At 41.5% G+C, this 20844-nt stretch overlaps 2 protein-coding genes across 5 annotated transcripts in view; one reads left to right on the top strand and one right to left on the bottom strand.

The window, feature by feature from the left end:
• LOC309339323 (uncharacterized protein) overlaps window positions 1-1065 on the top strand; it is an 80344-nt gene extending 79279 nt beyond the window's left edge. The window contains exon 7 of the mRNA XM_081857539.1: window positions 393-1065. Coding sequence (XP_081713665.1) covers window positions 393-439 — 47 coding nt within the window. The 3' untranslated portion in view covers window positions 440-1065. The remainder of the gene's footprint in view (window positions 1-392) is intronic.
• Window positions 1-20844, bottom strand: part of MACROD2 (mono-ADP ribosylhydrolase 2) — a 997401-nt gene that overhangs the window by 60761 nt on the left and 915796 nt on the right. For all 4 annotated transcript variants that reach the window (XM_081857242.1, XM_081857241.1, XM_081857240.1 and 1 more), the window contains 3 exons: window positions 11859-11936; window positions 11200-11274; window positions 10408-10503 (listed from right to left, as the gene is read on the bottom strand). In XM_081857242.1, coding sequence (XP_081713368.1) covers window positions 10408-10503; window positions 11200-11274; window positions 11859-11936 — 249 coding nt within the window. The remainder of the gene's footprint in view (window positions 1-10407; window positions 10504-11199; window positions 11275-11858; window positions 11937-20844) is intronic.

The following is a 20844-nucleotide window of genomic DNA, read 5'->3' as shown; positions in this document are numbered from 1 at the left end:
CACAGAACAATACTAACAAACGTTAATTTATGCAGCTTTAAGCTCCTTTCTTTTTTGCTGGCTTAGAAAAATTAATCAAATGTCTGATTGACAATTGACATAAACATTGTCTTGGACTGAATACTTAAAATTGAATGTCAGATTGTCAAAACAATTCTCAATTAAAGAACAGGACAATATTAAGTGGGACAAATAGCTACTGTGTTTTGTTCTGTTTGTGAAGAAAGGAGTCAAATATAATGAAGTCTACTCCTCTGTCATTGATAAAGTATTTTTACGTCTAATGTTTCTGTTTGTTCCTTTCTGTTTTTTGCTATCAAAGCAGATGTCCTTAAATGATTGTGACAAAATGGGAAAGCTTCACATTCCTTAATTGTTTCTATTTTTATTAGCACATAAAAGGCAAAATCCTCCCGGTGAAAGAAATGGAAACAATTAAAATTCAGAACTGAACCTGTACCACCTGCTCTTTACATGCAATCTCAGCTTCTGCGTACATAATGCCTACAAGAAAATGAACAGGAACTGGCTCGCCTCCTGTTTCAGAAGGATGGACTGCATTATTCTCTCCTGCAGGCTGATAACTTATGTCTAAAACAGATGCAATAACCAGACCGTCCTGCAAAAGTACAATCCAGTTGGTGGAATCTCCTGCTGAGCAGCTGTCCAAAACCAATAAATAGTTCCTTCTGCTGTGATGAAACAGCGGTTTTGTGTCATCGATTCAGATATTGATAGAATCTCATTTTTGCTGATATGGTATTACAAAGGTCTCTCTGCATCCTGACACACCACTATTAGTGAAAGGTTCCCCCTGCAAAACTGTATAAAATTTGACAGGAGCACTGCAAACAGAAAGGCAGGCTCCTCTACCCGTTTTTTTAGTCTCTCCAGAAAGCAACACCAAGAATCAATGTAATCGGCAGAACCAACGCATCTTGTAAATATCAGCCTCATATGTAGAAGCCAACTTTATCCTCCCTTGTCTAATGAGCCAAATATATCAACCCTCGCAAAAGAGGTGAGGAGGTGAAACAAGTAATATGTCATCTCCTCCTGCACCTTCTCATGGTGGCACAGGTGTTTCTTTAGGAAATATATATCACAGAAATCCTCTTAGACTCTTCCACTTTTGATAGAATCTCTGGTGAAAAGTTATTCGGTTTGAGTTACATGTGTCATAAATACTTCATACGTTCTAAGCAATTCTGGAGATTATTGAAGGTAGTTAGTACTGAGCCTGGGTGGCATCTGGCTGGTCTACTGTGGATTGCAATGTAATTAATTTTATTTTACTGTGTTGATTTTATTGGAATTGTACGGTACGGTTGTGAAGCACCCCAGCATGCTGCAAATATGAGTAACAGCTTAAAAATTTAGTGAAAGGGGGAGAGAAAAAGAAAAGAAAAGCCAGAAACCAAACTTTTGAAATTGATGTGAGGTAAGAAGCACATAAGGGACGCGGGTGGCGCTGTGGGTTAAACCACAGAGCCTAGGACTTGCCGATCAGAAGGTCAGCGGTTCGAATCCCCGCAACGGGGTGAGCTCCCGTTGCTCGGTCCCTGCTCCTGCCAACCTAGCAGTTCAAAAGCATGTCAAAGTGCAAGTAGATAAATAGGTACCGCTCCGGCGGGAAGGTAAACGGTGTTTCCGTGCGCTGCTCTGGTTCACCAGAAGCAGCTTAGTCATGCTGGCCACATGACCCGGAAGCTGTACGCCAGCTCCCTCGGCCATAAAGCGAGATGAGCGCCGCAACCCCAGAGTTGATCACGACTGGACCTAATGGTCAGGGGTCCCTTTACCTTTACTTAGAAGCACATGCTAGATTCCTTCCACAGTCACAATATCCCATTATAGTGGGTCAATCAATAGAGTTTAAAAAAGGAAAATCTGCATTAATTTTGAGAGAAATTGAGTAGGAGACTCAACACACCTTTCCCCCCAATATCTGTGGCATTTGTGCCATCAATCTATTTGGAAAGTTATATGCACTTTCAAGAAAACCACAAGAGTAAAAAAACACAAAGCCTTGCAGAACTGCAAAAAAGGAAAGACAACACTGTTACAATAGCTGAGGTTGCTTTTTATCAAAAGGTGACAAATTCTACAAAGGATTAAGCTCAAAAAGCTTTAAGCCAAGCTGGTCAAAGTGTATATTCTGCCCTGTTGTATTCTATTAGTCTTTCCTATGCTCACACTTCCAAATCTAGCAAAGAATAAGTTGACAGTAAAATGACAGTGAGATACATTCTCCAGTCACCGCATAGACTATGGTGCAATATGAAACGGTCAGGGAAACTTATGTGTGTGTATACACATGTTCACAATAAATTAGATCTCCCTAAATTTAAGGCTGTTGATTATGATTAAAATGAGGCAAAGCAAAACAAATTCAGAATGTACCACCATCCATGCTGCATGATGACTGTTGCTTCGGATTGACAGGTTTCCTAAGTCTGCTGCCAAAGGGCAGTGCCTTGGAGTTTCAAGATAGTACCTACTGAAGCTGGAAGTGCTTACACATAAAGAAATCACAACCTTGCCTTTCTAGGAAAGGTACCACAGAAGTAGTAGACATATCTCAAAATATCTCAAGCAGCAGAGATAGGAAATATCCTTCCCCCAAGGCAGGGTTGGGGAACCTTTGGGTGGAATTCAACTAATAAATCCCATGAGTTGAAGCCATGCACAAGGACTTCTGTGTGTACAGGGTTTACCCCTTTCCTTCCACTGTGTGGCCCCTAAATTTGGGTTGGGGGTGTTAAGAGAACCCCCAGAAAAGTTCACTTAGGGTTGGGAGTGTTAGAATTCTTGCTCCATGATTGCAGTCATGGGATTGTTGTCTATCACATGATGATGTATGTTTTGACTCCACAAAGTGGGAAGTGACAGAGACAGGATGTTTGTGTTACTGCGTTCCATGAAGTGGGACTATTGTCCTTTGTTCTTTCTCTTTGCTGTCTGATGCTAAAGAGAGAGGGAGCCATGTTGTAGTGCTCCGTGTGTGTTTATATGTAAATAAAATAGATTAGCCAAAATGCTGAGTTCTGTTACGCAAGCTGCAAAGACTCTGTGGATCCCTAAGTGTGCCAGTGTCTGTTGGCATCGGTCACTGTGATGTTCGGACTGAAGAAAGCTTTCGAAGCTCCTGAATGATCCCTAAGACCAGGAGGGAGAGAACATGCCAGTCGGGCATGTGTCTCTACCAGGGTCCTACTTGAGTGTAGGATGAGCTGACAGGGAGGGGGGTCATTTCCTCTGCCAAACAAAACTATTTGCCCTGATGAAACGATCATCTTAGTGCAACGTTGAAACTCTCCCTTTGGCCCTCCAGTTGCTGCTTATCCACACATTGATCATTCCTGATCATTGGCCGGGTCTCATGGGAGTTGCAGTCCAACAACAAATGGGCAGGAGGGAAGGTCCTCTTTTTGATCACAGGCCTATGGCCCCCAGATTCTGTGAATGCTCCTTTCCCAGGATTCCTTGAGAAGGAGACTAAAATTCTAAAATGGTAGGTGAAACCCTGAGACCTGACTACCCTAGCTTTTTTTATAAATTGTAAAAAAGGTAGGCAGAATCAAACCACCTTGAATATAGATTTTGTAAGAAGGGGAACATTGTCTCCATACAAGTACTCTCCAGGCTGTACGGAAGCTTATGCTGTGTGGATAAAAATGTGGATAAAAATTTACTCCGCTTTTCTTCTTTGGTGAATAAAAGGATTTTGGAATATTCCATGGTTTCCTGGGAAAAAAATCAGTTTTTCAGGAGACTAGAATAGAATAGATTTTTTGTGAATTATTATCAGATCACGTGTAGAAATATTTCTTTCTCTCACTTCAGGCCACCATATTAGTTAATATTGGTTAGATAGGAAATAAATTATGGACCTATAATGCAGTATTACTGCTATTCATCAACAGATTGGAAACAGCAGTACTTTTTTGTTCCATCAGTCAACAACATGGCAAGCAGTATCCACAGCAAAATACTTCATTAGAACAAGCTACTCTTTCAAATCATTAATAAAACTTTCCAGTCAGGTAGTTGGCCTTGGGGGAATGAAGAGGAAATGGCACAGGTTTCGGTTGTCATCAATCTTCTGTGAGCAATGGGCAGGGGTCGAACATACATGCTTGTTTAAGGGTGTAAAAAGAGTTGATTTGCAGTAGCTTTCATCTAATCTTTCAGAGAAAACTCAAAGGAATTTTGTGCTATTTGTTTATCTGCCCTGGGGGCACCTCTTAGGATGCTTCTAAATGGAGGACTTTGAACATTTAAAGCTGCCTTATACGGAATCAGACTTTTGGTCCATGTTTTCTACCCTGACTGGCTGTGACTCTCCAGAGTTTCAGAAAGGGTTTTCCCCCAGTCCCACCTGGAGATCTTAGGGATTCAACCTGGGATCTTCTGCACACAAGGCGATTTCCTATTGCGTATCCCTTCAAATGCCACACAATGGTGTCGACTTTCCTCACACTTCCAAGCCATACAGGGGCTGTGCTCATCCTAAAGGCCAATCACAGGTCAACCCAGTTATAGCACTACAACCTTGCATTATTCACCGCCTGTTCCTTGACTTCCTGTATTGTACTACGTTGGGAACGTGCTCTTCAAGCGCAAATTTAGGAAGTCTCAGAGAGGCTTTTGTCAATGCTCAAATGAGGCAACTCAAGAGAGTTAATGAGGTTTTTCGTGCTGCAGAATCATCAGTGTGCAGAAGCCAAAGAGATCTACGTCTCATTCCATGGTTTCTTGAATCCCTTCTCATCGCCATTGCCTCTCTTCCATCCATAATGAGTGGCAGACTTAAAGGGATGGATGCAATTAAATTGCCTGAGGCTTTGCCAAGAGAAGATGGAAAAGATGAGTGAAGGGGATAGAGCTGAAAAGTATTTTGGATATAATCCCAGTGCTTCTGATTTTTGTATAAAGCATTTTTCTTGAAGTGAATGCGGAGCTGCTCTTAAATTTCTGTAGAAGTTACTTTAGTGAGAATGGTATTATTTTACTTACAGTAATTTATGTGGACGTAGCTGCCTTTTCTTGAAGATCTTGTTGGTTTGACTAAGTACATGTACCCTGCCTTGGGCCAATAAGAGGAGGAAATAGTTTCACCACAGCCAAAATTAATTTTGGAAATGTTTCTCAAGCAAATTGTCCTAATTCAACTCTCTTTGAAGTAAATCTCCTTATTAGATTCCCTGTACCCCCTGCACCCTCCATTAGATTAGGGCTGCAATCCTAAACACATTTAGCCAGTGAGTTATTTATTTTCATCACTTCAATAACCACCCGTTCAACAAAGTCCTCTGGGAGGTTTACAAAACAAGTTTTGGTCACACTGACCTTAGTGAGACTTGCTTCCAAGTAAGCACTATGCTGCAATTTTTAATTTTTAAAAAAGTGTAGCATTTGTTTTATTTTCTGTTTCACATGTGTTTTCGGGAGGGGTTCAGCAATCGCGCAATGCAATTGTTTAACCATCCAGTGACTTGCATGGGTCCACTTTGTGTGGGACACATTTGAGTGAATTGATAGGGCATGTTAGCAGTGTTTATAGACTGCTCCAAACAAACAGGAGCTTAGCTGCATGCCATGTATGGAGTCAAAACAGGATCTCTGGCTAATGGTTTGGGGGAACAGGGCCAGAGCAAGTGGTGCAGCCCACGTTTTGTATCCAGAAGGTCCCATCCCAGATTCCATACCCAGCAACTCCAAGGAAAGTAACTTAAGCAGCAAGGCTGAAATATCTGTCTGACATGCTGGACCACTTCTAGCCAAAGCATCATACTTGGTATAGGCCTATGTACCAGGACTGCCTGGTACATAAAAAAAACCAAACACACAGAAAAGCTCAAGATACATGTTGATCTACCTACACGTAGTTGTTATCCCTGAGAAACATAGAAAATAACAGGATATATTTATCCGAAAGTCTTCAAACTTACACAACCCTTTAAAAATTAGCTGATGAATGTGAAAACATCGAAACAGGGCCCTGTCCTGGCTTCTAATCCATAATTGACTTCTGACTTCTGCTCTATGATTGAAACTGAGTCTTCATCTGCAAGCTGATAAATTATAAGGATCAACATTATTGTCGAGTGAAAAAGAAAAAATCTTTGTAACAAATTATTGTGTTATACATATCTATATGAGTTTGAGTTTGTAATCTCTACTTGAGTTTGTAATTCTTGTCAGAATACATACTTTTAAAATAAGTCATGTCAGACTAACCTGATTTCGTTTTTTGACAGAATCACAACCCTGGTAGATGAAGGGAATGCAGTGGATGTGGCCTACCTTGATTTCAGCAAGGCATTTGACAAGGTGCCCCATGATATTCTTGTAAAGAAGCTGGTAAAATGCGGTCTTGACTATGCTACCACTCAGTGGATTTGTAACTGGCTGACTGACCGAACCCAAAGGGTGCTCATCAATGGTTCCTCTTCATCCTGGAGAAGAGTGACTAGTGGGGTGCCACAGGGTTCTGTCTTGGGCCCGGTCTTATTCAACATCTTTATCAATGACTTGGATGATGGACTCAAGGGCATCCTGATCAAATTTGCAGATGACACCAAACTGGGAGGGGTGGCTAACACCCCAGAGGACAGGATCACACTTCAAAACGACCTTGACAGATTAGAGAACTGGGCCAAAACAAACAAGATGAATTTTAACAGGGAGAAATGTAAAGTATTGCACTTGGGCAAAAAAAAATGAGAGGCACAAATACAAGATGGGTGACACCTGGCTTGAGAGCAGTACATGTGAAAAGGATCTAGGAGTCTTGGTTGACCACAAACTTGACATGAGCCAACAGTGTGACGCGGCAGCTAAAAAAGCCAATGCAATTCTGGGCTGCATTAATAGGAGTATAGCGTCTAGATCAAGGGAAGTAATAGTGCCACTGTATTCTGCTCTGGTCAGACCTCACCTGGAGTACTGTGTCCAGTTCTGGGCACCACAGTTCAAGAAGGACATCGACAAACTGGAACGTGTCCAGAGGAGGGCAACCAAAATGGTCAAAGGCCTGGAAACGATGCCTTATGAGGAATGGCTAACGGAGCTGGGCATGTTTAGCCTGGAAAAGAGGAGGTTAAGGGGTGATATGATAGCCATGTTCAAATATATAAAAGGATGTCACATAGAGGAGGGAGAAAGGTTGTTTTCTGCTGCTCCAGAGAAGCGGAGACGGAGCAATGGTTCCAAACTACAAGAAAGAAGATTCCACCTAAACATTAGGAAGAACTTCCTGACAGTAAGAGCTGTTCGACAGTGGAATTTGCTGCCAAGGAGTGTGGTGGAGTCTCCTTCTTTGGAGGTCTTTAAGCAGAGGCTTGACAACCATATGTCAGGAGTGCTCTGATGGTGTTTCCTACTTGGCAGGGGGTTGGACTTGATGGCCCTTGTGGTCTCTTCCAACTCTATGATTCTATGATTCTATGATTTTGAATGGATTAGTTTTTGTTACTATTGACTACTGACTTGTGAGTAGGGAACTCTCCCACTATTGAAACTTACATTGGCTTGAGTTCTTGGTGTGCTTTTTTCCTGGTATATGTACCAGGACTGCCTATGTACAAGGCAACTCCACATGTTTACATAAATGCATCCAGATACTCAAGATATTCTTGAAATTCCTGATGCTCAGAAGCCAGTAATTAACCCTTTTATAGATTCCCTGTGACTTGTAGCTAGTTGGTTTTTTAAAACTTTATTCAGTATTTGAGCTGAGTCTTCATTGTGACAATAATCAGATGTACAGAAGCTTGCATGAAATGTGTTTTGTTCCATTAAGCCAAACCTGAGAGAGTTAAACTTCTCCACTGAGCCTAGTACACTTTGAATCCAAGTCAATCTGGCATATTTTTCACAAATCAGCTATGCCTAATCCCCTAAAGGCAGTAATTACCCCCTCAGCATCCTCAGAAGTGGGATTTATTTAAGTTTCACAGCTCCGTCCTATAAGCCTCTATGCAGGGCTTGAGCGCTGATAGATCTTTGCTTATTGCCCAACCCCAACCCCAGTGTCAATGTAGGAACTAGCCAAGCCCCCCAAATTTCAGCTTCAAAACATAGCATCTGACTGACCAGCGATTAAGTGCACAGGGTGGTAGGTCTCCTTGATGAAGGTTCAGAAAGGTGCCTTTGTCCCCTTGCCAAGGATTATGTGCTGTTTTACCTGCAGCAGTTTAAAGCAGAGTTTGTGCTACTGCAGATAAAGTAGACTCGCAGGATCAGTCTGCACCTTGATAGTCTCTTATTTTTAGAAAGAAAAAATGCCAAGCTAAAAAAAACCACACCCTTTCCTGACATTAACTTTTTTAATACTACATATATTTGAATCCTAGGTAGAACAGATGGTGAAATATAATGTATCCGCTGGGAGCTAAATGGAATTTACCAGCTGTAGGGGACAGTAAAGTATTAGAAGGAAAGGTACAAATAGTGAAAGTAGATTGGGTTAAACTTGCTTTTGATGAGGCATAAAATAAAATGTAAATAATTTCTGTTCAGAAGAAATTAGCATAATGGTTTTGGCATTTGCAACAAGAATAAGCCTGCGTTTTCTAACCTAGATTTGCAAGCGAAGGAGAAGTCACACCATTTACCTGGATTTGCAGGAAGGATTATATCAATTCTATTATCACTGACAGTAATGAAACATAGCGCTGAGGCCATTAGCATTGTGCACAATAAAGAGGGTGTGATTAGTCTCAACTTGGATTTGCAACGCAAAAAAAATTAAAAGAAAATGCCACGAAGCTGGATATGAGCAAAGGAAAAAGCAAGTGCTATTAACCCGAGCTTCCACCACAGAAAAGTGTCAATATTACAAACAGGTTTGCAATTAAATCAGTGTCAATGGAGCTGACAAAAGAAGTTCATAATTAGGAAGATGTAGTTATCACTGACCTGGATTTTCCACAAAGACCATAACTAGGTTTTAATTTCAAAACATCTGATCTCTGCATCTCACAAAGGAAGGCCTCGTTGTTATTAGCCCTTCATGATTAGAGAATGCTATTATGATGCCAGAGACGACTCTTGCAAATGGGTAGCTGGGCGCAATGAAGCCACATGCTAAATGCGAAAATTGAACTTTATGTTAAGTTTCACACAGTGCAAACCTAACCTCAGACCAACACGGCCATTTCTGGGAGTCTTGGTGCATGAAATTTGAAAACAGTGTTTGCTTTTTACCTTTTACAACCTGATTTTCCACAGCACTTTTAGCTCGACTGTAACAACATGTCCCCTCCCCAAGACAAGATGTCCATTGCCACAACCACTCAGCAAGCATGTCTTTAGAGTGTATCCCCCCCCCCCGAAGAGTGGCCTAGCTGTGGACTGATCTGACCAGGAAGAACTTGTTAATCTGGAACCCACCATCAAATACCCTTCTGGGAATTGTGGGGCCTTTTCTATTGCCACACTGCAGTCAGCTCTGCAAGAAGATACCAGGACTGGGTGCCGGCATTGATGGCACTGCATACTTGGTCACTAGGGTCACATTAGCAAAAAGAGGCCTCTATAAACAGTCCTCCGACACTTTGGCCAGGGATAAAAGAATAACCTATAATTCTAATCAGAACACAATATGGATCCAAGCCAAATGTATGCCTATGGCATTTTGATGCCACCTGGGAAATTTCCTTTTCTAAATCATCCTAGCTGGGTTTTGTGTTTTTTGCCACACCCCTCTAAGTCAAAAGTAGACACAAAGGGGGGGGGGCATATTTATCAACCTAGTTTTCAAGGGCGCATGGACACATAGAACTTGTATCAAGTATTCAAAAACAAAAAACCAAGACACACAAAACAGCACAGTACTAGATTTAGGATTAATCATGAGGGACGCGGGTGGCGCTGTGGGTTAAACCACAGAGCCTAGGACATGCCAATCAGAAGGTCGGCGGTTCAAATCTCCGTGACGGGGTGAGCTCCCGTTGCTCGGTCCCTGCTCCTGCCAACCTAGCAGTTCGAAAGCACATCAAAGTGCAAGTAGATAAATAGGTACTGCTCTGGCGGAAAGGTAAATGGCGTTTCCATGCGCTGCTCTGGTTCACCAGAAGCAGCTTAGTCATGCTGGCCACATGACCCAGAAGCTGTACGCCGGCTCCCTCGGCCAATAAAGTGAGATGAGCACCACAATCCCAGAGTCGGCCACGACTGGACCTTAATGGTCAGGGGTCCCTTTACCTTTACACCGAAATACTAAAATAGTGGAAGGGGGGGAAGAGACACCAAAACAACCCCATAACGCAATAGCATATAACGTTTAAGGATTTGGGGGTGGGGTGGAGGGAATTGTCAACTAATGAAATGGAGTCGCACTCAACACAGCAACATTTTCTTGTAGGGTCTCACTTGTCTTAGTAGAATTTACCAGCTTACCTTTTTCTTCCCCTTTGTTTTCTTGATTAGTTCTATCTACCTCGGGTGCCTGTGGTTTCTCTTCTTGTATGGTCTCCTCCTTGGTTATCAAAGTCTCTGAACAGAACGAAACACAGAGAATACAGACCATAATAAACGCAAAGAGAACACTAGTCAAGTCATTTTATATTCTGCTGGAAGCCGCCCAGGGTGGCTGGGGAAACCCAGCCAAATGGACAGGGTATAAATAATAAAATATTATCATCGAAAATGATATATATGCCCACCATGTAGTTCTCGTTTAAGCTAGGCAGCAGTTTTTCATCGGACATTGTCAATCTAGTGAATTCAAGAGAACCCTCAGCGAAATAAAGCTAACATATTGAACATAAACTGTGAAAGTAAGTCACAATGAAACTGATGACTTGAGTTTTTAATGCAAGTTCTTCAAGATGATTGTTTAGTCAGGCTGAGAAATATTCCAGGAGAAAAATATTTAATTTCAAGGTAACTAGCATATAACATATGTGAGAATAAAGAAATGGCAGAGTAAGGGCCAAATCATCTAGCACAAAGCTGTAACAACATCCACAGGTTTAGTAAGAAGAATACATCAGCTTTCAAGCCTCTCACTTAGATGTCATCGGGATATTAATTATTTCCTGTTCTCATTCGGTACCAGACAACTGAAGAAACAGATGTTTGTTGCAAAAATGTTCAATAAACTTGTTAAAATGTTTTTTAAAATGTAGCCTTTATCATTTTGGAATGTTTTTTCCTGTCTTGCTCACATTCTTAAAGTACAAAAAGTACCTTCTGCTTCCATGTAGGAGACTTGAGAATCTGTCTGAGTGTTCATTTCAACCTCTGTGGATTCCTCTTGGTGTCCTGTTGACATCATAAAGATTGGAAGATTACACCAATATGATACTTAAGTGCGCATACAATTTATAATCAAAACTAATCATAAAAACAGAAAAGAAATGGAAAAGCATACCACTTATCAGAACATATCTAAGTGAAATTCAGAATTTCTGTGATTGAGAATAATGATCATATTGAATGATGCCAAGTTCCAATCAGCTATCAAAAAATAAAAATAAAAAATCTAAAATTCTCCCGTAAAGAATTCATTCTATTAAGCAGTAATGAATAAATGGCACTTGCATTATTAAAAAATAAAGAAAACTACAGTCATTATCTTCTCAAGACTCAATGAGGTTACGTTATGACCTTGGATCAATATTGTTATAACAATTTAACTGGAGGGCCTGTTTCTTTTTTGCTTACATTAGAGATTATGCTACTCAAATTGAATGGTTGCAGCAGCTATTCATTGAAGTTTATGGATGTTTCCCCGAGGCATCAATAACCATGTGAGGGAAAACTTGACTTTTATAGCTAGGAAAACTTCTATGGTCCCATCTGATCAATTACTAGGATTCTAGGGAATATTTTGATCGAAAGCATACCGTCAGCTTGATCTTGTTCACAGACTGCATGAGGCATTGGGTTATGTTCTTCTGTAGCTTTGGCATCTTGGGAGGATTCTAATAAAAATAAAATAAATAAAACTGAAGTGGGTTCTCTGTTGAACAAGTTTTAAACTGAGCTTCTGATGAATCCAAAGGTCAACACAGCCTCCTCCCCACACAAGTTCACACACGCTTCTTACCCCAACTGAGCACATGGGGATGTCTAACTCTCCTGGTGCATTAATATCCTGTTGCACCTCCTTGCTGCCCAGTGAATTGGTGATAGGAACAAATTTGGAGTGTACAGGTTGGTTGGTTGGTTGGTTGTGCAGTCTTTTTAGATATTTCCAGCACTTATTGGATCGCAGGGGGAAGAAGTGCATGATGGGATCTCAGCAATCCCATCATGCCAATCTTCTCCAGTTAGCTGCTGCTGACAACATCTGAGCAGTGTGCCGTTCACTCAGCTGCTTCCAGTGCGAATAAACTGGGCAGTGCATGTCCGCAGGTGTATCAAACTCAGAAACGTCACTTTCATAAACTTGTGGTTTATAAAATTTTATCCAGTGGTGAGCAGCATCCTAAACCTGCCAAAAACGATCAATGCGGGATATGTGAGAAACCTGGGTAGTTAACATCTGATCCAAATTTAATAATCTGTAAAGCAGGTATGCATTGAAAGTTTGTGATTTTAATTAACTGCAAATAATTCCCCAAGGCAAATATTTAATTACCTACACAGCTTCTTTGCAATAAGTTTACAAAGTCAACTTTTGAAGTAGAACTGTTATGTATACACATTTTTCAAATTATCTATGTTAAAGCTCCTCAAACTAATCCACTGTGTTTTATTAATCTTATTCAGAATTCTAAATGGTTTCTGCTAATACTATCAAAATAATAGAGAGAGGGAAAGAGAGATTTCAGAATTAAATCACGGAAGCGGGGGGGGGGGGGGGAGGCCGAAAGGCTGTCCAGGCAGTCTAAACAAGCCAGACAACAGTCTGCTAAAAGCAGCGAGCAGGTGTACTGCAGAAAGTTGCCTGCCGAGAAAATAACTCCAGAGTATTGAAGCAAGCAAAATCAAAGGAAAGGACAAAAGAAAAGAAAATGAATCGGACGCACCATAAATTTTAGCTGATAAGATAATGCTTTACCAATCTGTAATCAATTCATGAATTAGACATTAATGAAAAAGTTGAGAATAATTTTGGCAGCTAGAATAGACATTTATTTCCGCCTTGATCCCAAACCTATTGATAGAAAGCTGCACCAATTCAAAGCACCAGTTCAACTACTGAGTGGCAGATGCAACCTTTTAATATGATCCATGTTCTATGTTGTTTTAATTTACTGTTGATAAAATTATTGTGTTTAGAAACTACCTCTATATCTTTTGATATAAACACATTGCATACATACACAAAAGGTAAAAAGGTAAAAGGACCCCTGGATGGTTAAGTCCAGTCAAAGGAGACTATGGGGTCCAGCTGAGATACATATAGGACCTGGATAAAAAAAAACCCACGCAACTAGTTTTGCATGAAGGCTTGCTTTTCTCACTCCCTGTGTCTCAAGGCAAGCTTCGTCTTGAAATGATGAAGAACGTCTAAAGCAGTTTGTGATAAGACGTGGGTTTGCTCTTCAAAGGAGAAATGTTAAAACGCACAGAGAGTGCATGTCAAGTAGCACTATGGATCACAGCTATGGATTTCGTAGTAATATTTAGAGTGCAAACATTCTTCTTCAGATTCTAAAATGTCAGCAACCTGCTTGAATTCTGGCGGAAAAATATTCAGCTTTCACATCCTCATGCTGTCTTTTGCAGTATAGTATGTGAATTATTTCCAGCAACTGACACTTTCCCATTTTGGACAGCTTAGAACTGAACAATGTTCATTAGATGGTCCATTACTTGTAATCAGCCACAATTAGAACTCAAGACAGCAGGGTAACCGTGGCAGAGCACATGCTTTCAATGCATGAAATCCCATGCATTCTCTCTCTCTCTCAAAGAGAAGCAGGTGATTATGAAGACCTCACTCTGCCTAAAACACAAGGCAGCTGCAGCTAGTCAGAATAGACAATACTGGACTAGATCAATATTCTGACCTATCAACATTAATTAGATCATACTATGTGCTATTGGGATGCAGGTGGTGCTGTGGGTTAAACCACAGAGCCTAGGACTTGCCATCAGAAGGTCGGCAGTTCAAATCCCGCAATGGGATGAGCTCCCAATGCTCAGTCCCAGCTCCTGCCAACCTAGCAGTTCGAAAGCACGTCAAGTGCAAGTAGATAAATAAGTACCACTCCGGCGGGAAGGTAAATGGTGTTTCCGTGCACTGCTCTGGTTTGCCGGAAGCGGCTTAGTCATGCTGGCCACATGACCCGGAAGCTGTATGCTGGCTCCCTCGGCCAATAAAGCAAGATGAGCACCGCAACCCCAGAGTTGGCCACGACTGGACTTAATGGTCAGGGGTCCCTTTACCTTTACCTTTTATGTGCTATTGCTCATTGTAAGTACGTATCAGTGACTAGATTCCATTCAGTCATGATCTTAAGTCCACAACATGCAAAATACTGAGATACAGGAGTCATATGTTGCAAATTACCCCCACAACTAGACAATCTGGACAACTATAGCCAACAAGCAGCTTGAGATATTGCACATAAAGCAGTTAACACTCATGAACCGAGCCAACTAAACCCTACCTATTGGCAGGTTGTGAGAATACCCTTTTCACAGAACTTTGCTACTCCTAAATTAGGGAAGGCAGACTACATTTATCTCTGCGATTCCAGAATGTAAGCTGTAATGGGGGTTGGGGTTGCTTGTGCGTAACCCGCAAACTCCTGCAAGCTGAGTTGTTTGGTTAAAACTTTTCCCCCGGCTGGACAGCCTCTACTCCGTGGCTGTCTCAATCACTGGCAGAATCCGTCAGTGGGCGTTTCCTGAACTTTTTCCAACATAAAAGTTCCTTGACACCAAGTCTCCGCCTGGCCTCCCTGCGCGGAAGCTTTCTGCGCAGAGTGGGCGTCCCAAGCGGAGGCTCTGTGCTCTCCCCACTGGTCTCGCTAGAACAGTCTCGGAGCCCTCCCTCCGAAGCTCCCTCAGCCTCCCCTTTCTTCCTAGCGTCACGCCTATCTCCTTCCCCAGCGGAAGCTTCCCTTCTCTCCTTGCTGGTTCCCTCTCCAGCGTCATTGGGGAGCCTTACCTCCACCCTTGGCTCTGATGGCAGTTCCCTGACATAAGCCTTGTTTGCTGCTACCTACACAGAACTGAGCTACAGTCATGGGGAAAAGAAAGTGCACCCTCTTGGAATTTTGTGGTTTTACATAGGAAGACAGAATAACAATTATCTGTTCTTTAGCAGGTCTTCAAATTAGGGAAATACAACCTCAGATGAACAACAACATATGACATATTATACCATCTCGTGATGTATTTAACAGAAATAAGGCCAAAATGGAAAATCCAAATGTGAAGAACTAAGTGCACCTTATGATTCAATAGCTTGTAGAATCACCTTTAGCAGCAATAACTTGAAGTACCGTATTTTTTGCTCTATAAGACTCACTTTTTCCCTTCTAAAAAGTAAGGGGAAATGTGTGTGCGTCTTATGGAGTGAATGCAGGCTGCGCAGCTATCACAGAAGCCAGAACAGCAAGAGGGATTGCTGCTTTCACTGCGCAGTGATCCCTCTTGCTGTTCTGGCTTCTGAGATTCAGAATTTTTTTTTTCTTGTTGTCCTCCTCCAAAAACTAGGTGTGTCTTGTGGTCTGGTGCATCTTATAGAGCGAAAAATACAGGTAGTTGTTTTCTGTAGGACTTTATATGTACATCTCCCACATTGTTGTGGATGAATTTTGGCCCATTCTTCTTTACAATCTTGTTTCAGATTCAGGTAGGTAGTTGTGTTGGTCTAATACAGTCGAAATATATATAAAAAATTTCCAGTAGCACCTTAGAGACCAACTAAGTTTGTTCTTGGTATAAGCTTTCGTCTTAGTTGGTCTCTAAGGTGCTACTGGACAATTTCTTAATTTTTTAATGTTGCTTCAGTTCATTGAGGTTTGCTGGCATCTGTTTATGCACAGTTCTCTGAAATGCACAGCATTTCACTGAGGTTGAGGTCTGGACTTTGCCTTTGCCATTGCAGCACCTTGATTCTGCTCTTTTTCAGCCATCCTGGCCACCTGCATATGAACCAGTACTAGCAGATATGTTCAACCATCACAACCTTTATGGCAGGCATAGGCAAACTTGGCCTTCCAGGTGTTTTGGGACTACAATTCCCATCACCCCTGACCACTGGTCCCATTAGCTAGGTGTGATGGAAGTTGTAGTCCCAAAACATCTGGAGGGCCGAGTTTGCCTATGCCTGCTTTATGGTCTTGTAGGTGCCAGGTGAAAACCTTTCTTTTAAATAATGTACAATTTACAGACTGACCCTTTCAGTGATATATGTGTCTTATTTTTTTGCAAGCATCTCATAAAATTCCTTTTATGGGGTGGCTATATAAATGCAGTTAAAAAAATAAGAATAAACAATACCCTTACTCTTCCTAATGACCATATTCTTTCTCTCCCTTTTAGTTTACTTCATACTTATACACATTAGTGAGAGAATTAGTTTAATTTTTTTCCTGGTATGTGTGTGATGCATTGCAAATCGCTAACATAGGGTAATTCTTTGTAAGGGCTACTAGTCCTGAGATAATTACACTGAACGTTATAAATAAGTGTAATATAATAGCATTCTAAGCTACAATAGAAGATTCTCATTTTTATTTTACATATATACTGTGTCTGAAAGAAACTTTGGAGAGCCAAGGCAATGTTATTTAAGCTTCCAAGAGTGCTATTACATTGCTATGCAGATTTTGACTTTCAAAATTGTTAAGGTCAAGACTATATTGAAGACTCTCCTCCTCCTCAAATGCAAATATTAAATCAAATATTCAAGCCTAAGGGCCCAAGGATAGATTTACTTTTAAGATTAACAGGAATAAAATAAAGGAAGCTAGTAAACCCACATTCATAAAGAAAATCCAGTTAATGGAAAATGTATGACAAGTGTAAAAAAGATTAGCTTCAATATATATCATGAAAAGGGACTCTTATAGCTGATGCGAGGTAAGGTCTTCAGCCCTATTCCAGCAGGCCAAAAACAGTAGCAGAAGATGTAATACAGCCAGTGGCTGTTATCTATAAAATACATACATATATACATACATTTCATAAAATTTGCACACTGCTTGATTGCAAAATAAACCCCTCAAAGCAGTATACAAGAAAAGCATTAATAAAAAGTATTGTTGACAAGGTCTCACTCCTGTCAGCAAACGTATAGTGTAGATGTTATTTCTAAAGGAAATTATTTATTTCTTTGTATTGCTATGCCACAGAGAACCAAAGTTATCTGGGAAATGATGATGGCATGGTGCTCTATCCTGGCTCTTGAAAAATGCATTTCTTCATCATGAGCATCCAGGTTGCAACAACTCTGCCCCTAGAACAGGGGTCAGCAAACTTTTTTAGCAGGGGGTCAGTCCACTGTCCCTCAGACCTTGTAGGGGGCCAGACTATATTTTTTTTGGGGGGGGGGGAATGAACAAATTCCTATGCCCCACAAATAACCCAGAGATGCATTTTAAATAAAAGGGCACATTCTACTCATGTAAAAACACGCTGATTCCCGGACCATCCGTGAGCCAGATTGAGAAGGCGATTGGGCCGGATCCAGCCCCCGGACCTTAGTTTGCCTACCCATGCCCTAGAATTACACCACAGCTCTTTTATATTTACAGTATCCCACTGATCCTGGAAGGAGGAGGAGGAGGTTAATCTGTTGCAAACTTGGTTTTAACAGTGTTACAGATAATTGGTAGGTTTTCTATCCTGAAAGGAGGGGGTTAGGCATTTGTGATAAATAAATACAGTCATACCTCGGTTTACAGATGCTTCAGGCTGCAAAATTTCGGATTGCGCACCGTGCTGAACCCGGAAGTACTGGAATGGGTTACTTCCAGGTTTCAGGGCTTGCGCATGTGCAGAAGTGCTAAATCACGCTTTGCGCATGTGCAAAAGCGCCGAATCGTGACCCGCGCGTACGCAGATGCTGCACTGTGGGTTGCGGATGCTGTGGGTTGCGAACATGCTTCCCACACAGAACACATTCGCAACCCGAGCGGCCACTGTATTTGCTCAAAAACCTTTCCAAAAGGACAAACGTGTGAGCCAATTGTGGGGCATCTCTCTGTTGTTGATAAGCAGTAGTCCCGTGCACAGCGGAAGGATGAGGAGTACGTGCTACATACTGTATATTGCTTTATTTACACTTCAAAGCTGGTATGTTACAGAAAAACATATTGCCTCTGCCGGAGCAGAGAAAAGCATCCTCTCTCCTCTAAAGCACACACTGAACTGCAAAGAACAGTGAAAAACAGGAAACCAGTGTACGTCACATCCAGTCTCCCTTTCCCATGGGAAAACCCAACAGTAACTCTGACTGTGGAATGTAAACATTGTCTTGTGACAAGCATTTCGCTGCACAGTGAAGAGAGCAGAAACCAACATCCTCCCCCTTTCTGTGAACATCACTGGGCAGCGTGTTCGTACAATATCAGTACAAACCCAACTTCTGCACATAGGTACAGTGTTGATCCCTTGATACAATCTTGGACAATACATCAGCAGGAATTTCATTACCTGGCATATAGGACACCGTTACGAGTCCCTTCTGAATACGTTCCCTAGCATGTTGCAACTTCAATTGCAAGTGCTTCGTGCTTTGCTTACAACCTTCAGAATTCAGCAAAGCCAAACATGCTTTGTTGTCCTGGTAAACCTGGATTGGACATTTGACAGGAATTTTCATGTCTTTGCACAATTGTAACAACCATTCACAATCTTTAAGTGAATAAGACAGTGCGTTCAGTTCAGCTTCACAAGTACTTAAGCTAACTGTTGTTTGCTTCTTGCATGACCAATCAAATAGACCCTGATTGTACATATAGCAAACTCCAGACGTACTTTTCCTGTCTGTAGTGTCTCTTCCAAAACTTGCATCTGCAAATATTTCAAGACCACCAGACTTCTGATTGTTAAATCTCAGTCTGTAATGCATAGTGCCTTTCAAATACCGCGCTATGCGTTTCAGAGCTTTCCAATCCTTAACAGTAGGATTGTTGACTTGTCTGCTTAGCAAATTACAGCTAACAGCAATGTCTGGTCTTGAACATCTGGCAATGAAATTTAGCTTGCCTAGCACACTTCTGTACAGTGTAGTGTCAGAAAATGCTTCTTCAGTGTCATCTACCTGATAACCTGTTGTCATCGGTGTGTCTACAGGGTTAGCATCCATCAGGTTCTGTTTACTTAACACATCAGCAATTTTCCGTGACTGGTGTACTAGAATGTTACCATCTTGATCTCTCTCTATTTCTAGAGATAGGTAGTTGTTTACCTCACCAAGATCTTTCATGTCAAAGTGCTCTTTCAGTTGAGCTAGGGCGTTATTGTACATTGTGACATCTTTCCAAAAGAATAAAAGATCATCAACATAAAACAAACAATACAGTTTCTTTTGCCCCTCCTCTTTGACAAATACACATGGATCAGCTTTCCCTTGCTTAAAACCTAGAGAAAACAATACTTCAGTGAGTTTTGTGTGCCAACACCGTGCACTTTGTTTGAGACCATAAAGGGACTTCTTCAGAGCACAAACAAATCCCTGTTTTACCTGTACGCCATCAGGTGGAAGCATATAAAGTGATTCATCTAGAGATCCGTACAGAAAAGCTGTATTTACATCATGGTGACTAATGTGTAGATTTTCCTCTGCAGCTAGCTTGAGCATAAGCCTAATGCTCTCATACCTCACTGTGGGTGAGTAGGTCTCGTGATAGTCTTCACCTGGTACCTGTGCAAAACCTCTGGCTACCAATCTGGCTTTGTGTCTGACTATCTTGCCATTTTGATCAGTCTTCGCTTTGAAGACCCATTTGCTTCCAAGCAGTTTCATTCCTGGAACTACTGGAACTAGCTCCCATGTTTTGTTCCTTTCCAAGGAATCAAGCTCAGCCTTCATGGCATTTAACCATGGCTCAGCTTCCTTTGAATCCAAATCCTGGATTTCTTGGAAACTTGAAGGTTCAAATACCTTCTTGGAGCTTTTAACAGCTGTTACTGCTATCTTAGCAAATTCATCAGCAAATCTCTTTGGAGGTCTGCCTTTTGTGGCTCTCTGTGATCTGCGAATTAGCCTTAGGTCTTCAACACTCTCCTCTTCCTTCTTGGGAGAAAAGTGACCTATTGTGAACAATGGTTCCTCCAATTCCTGATCAGAGCTTTCAGAGGGTCGCATAGAGGCTTTCGCACTCTCGAAATCCTCTGAATCACCCGATTCAGTTTCAGACTCAGAATCAGAACCTTCATCAGTGGGTGTGGGTTGTTGTGGTTGCTTTTGACTATCCTTAGTCTCATCACTGTCATCAGGATAACATTGGAAAATTCCCACATTCTCCCCCCACTTGGCATTGTACTCAACACTTCTTGTGAGCTTAATTTCCTTAGAGTCAGTCATCATTATTCTGTAAGACCCTTTCTGATAACCTAGAAAGATACCATGCAATCCACGCTTGTCTAACTTGGAGTTTTGTGGTGAGTGAACCCACATGTCAGAACCAAAAATTTTCATGTGTTTGATGTATGGCTTTTTGCCAAACATCTTCTCATAGGGGGTACAACCAATCGCTGAAGATAACCTGCGATTATAACTGTAAGTGAAACATGAGAGAGCTTCGGCCCAATAACTCTCTGGAAGATTGGCATCATGCAGCAAGGTTTTTAACCCTTGAAGCAATGTCTGATTTGCTCGTTCCGCAAGTCCATTCTGCCATGGCGAGCGAGGACTAGACAAATCGTGTTGAATTCCTTTCTCAGTCAGAAATGCTTCAAACTGCTGAGAAGTGAATT

Source organism: Podarcis erhardii (genome assembly GCF_964252035.2).
Source record: "Podarcis erhardii genome assembly, chromosome: 3".
Taxonomy (NCBI): Eukaryota; Metazoa; Chordata; class Lepidosauria; order Squamata; family Lacertidae; genus Podarcis; species Podarcis erhardii.
Note: the sequence above shows the minus strand (reverse complement) of the source record. Positions and strands in the feature narration are given on the sequence as shown.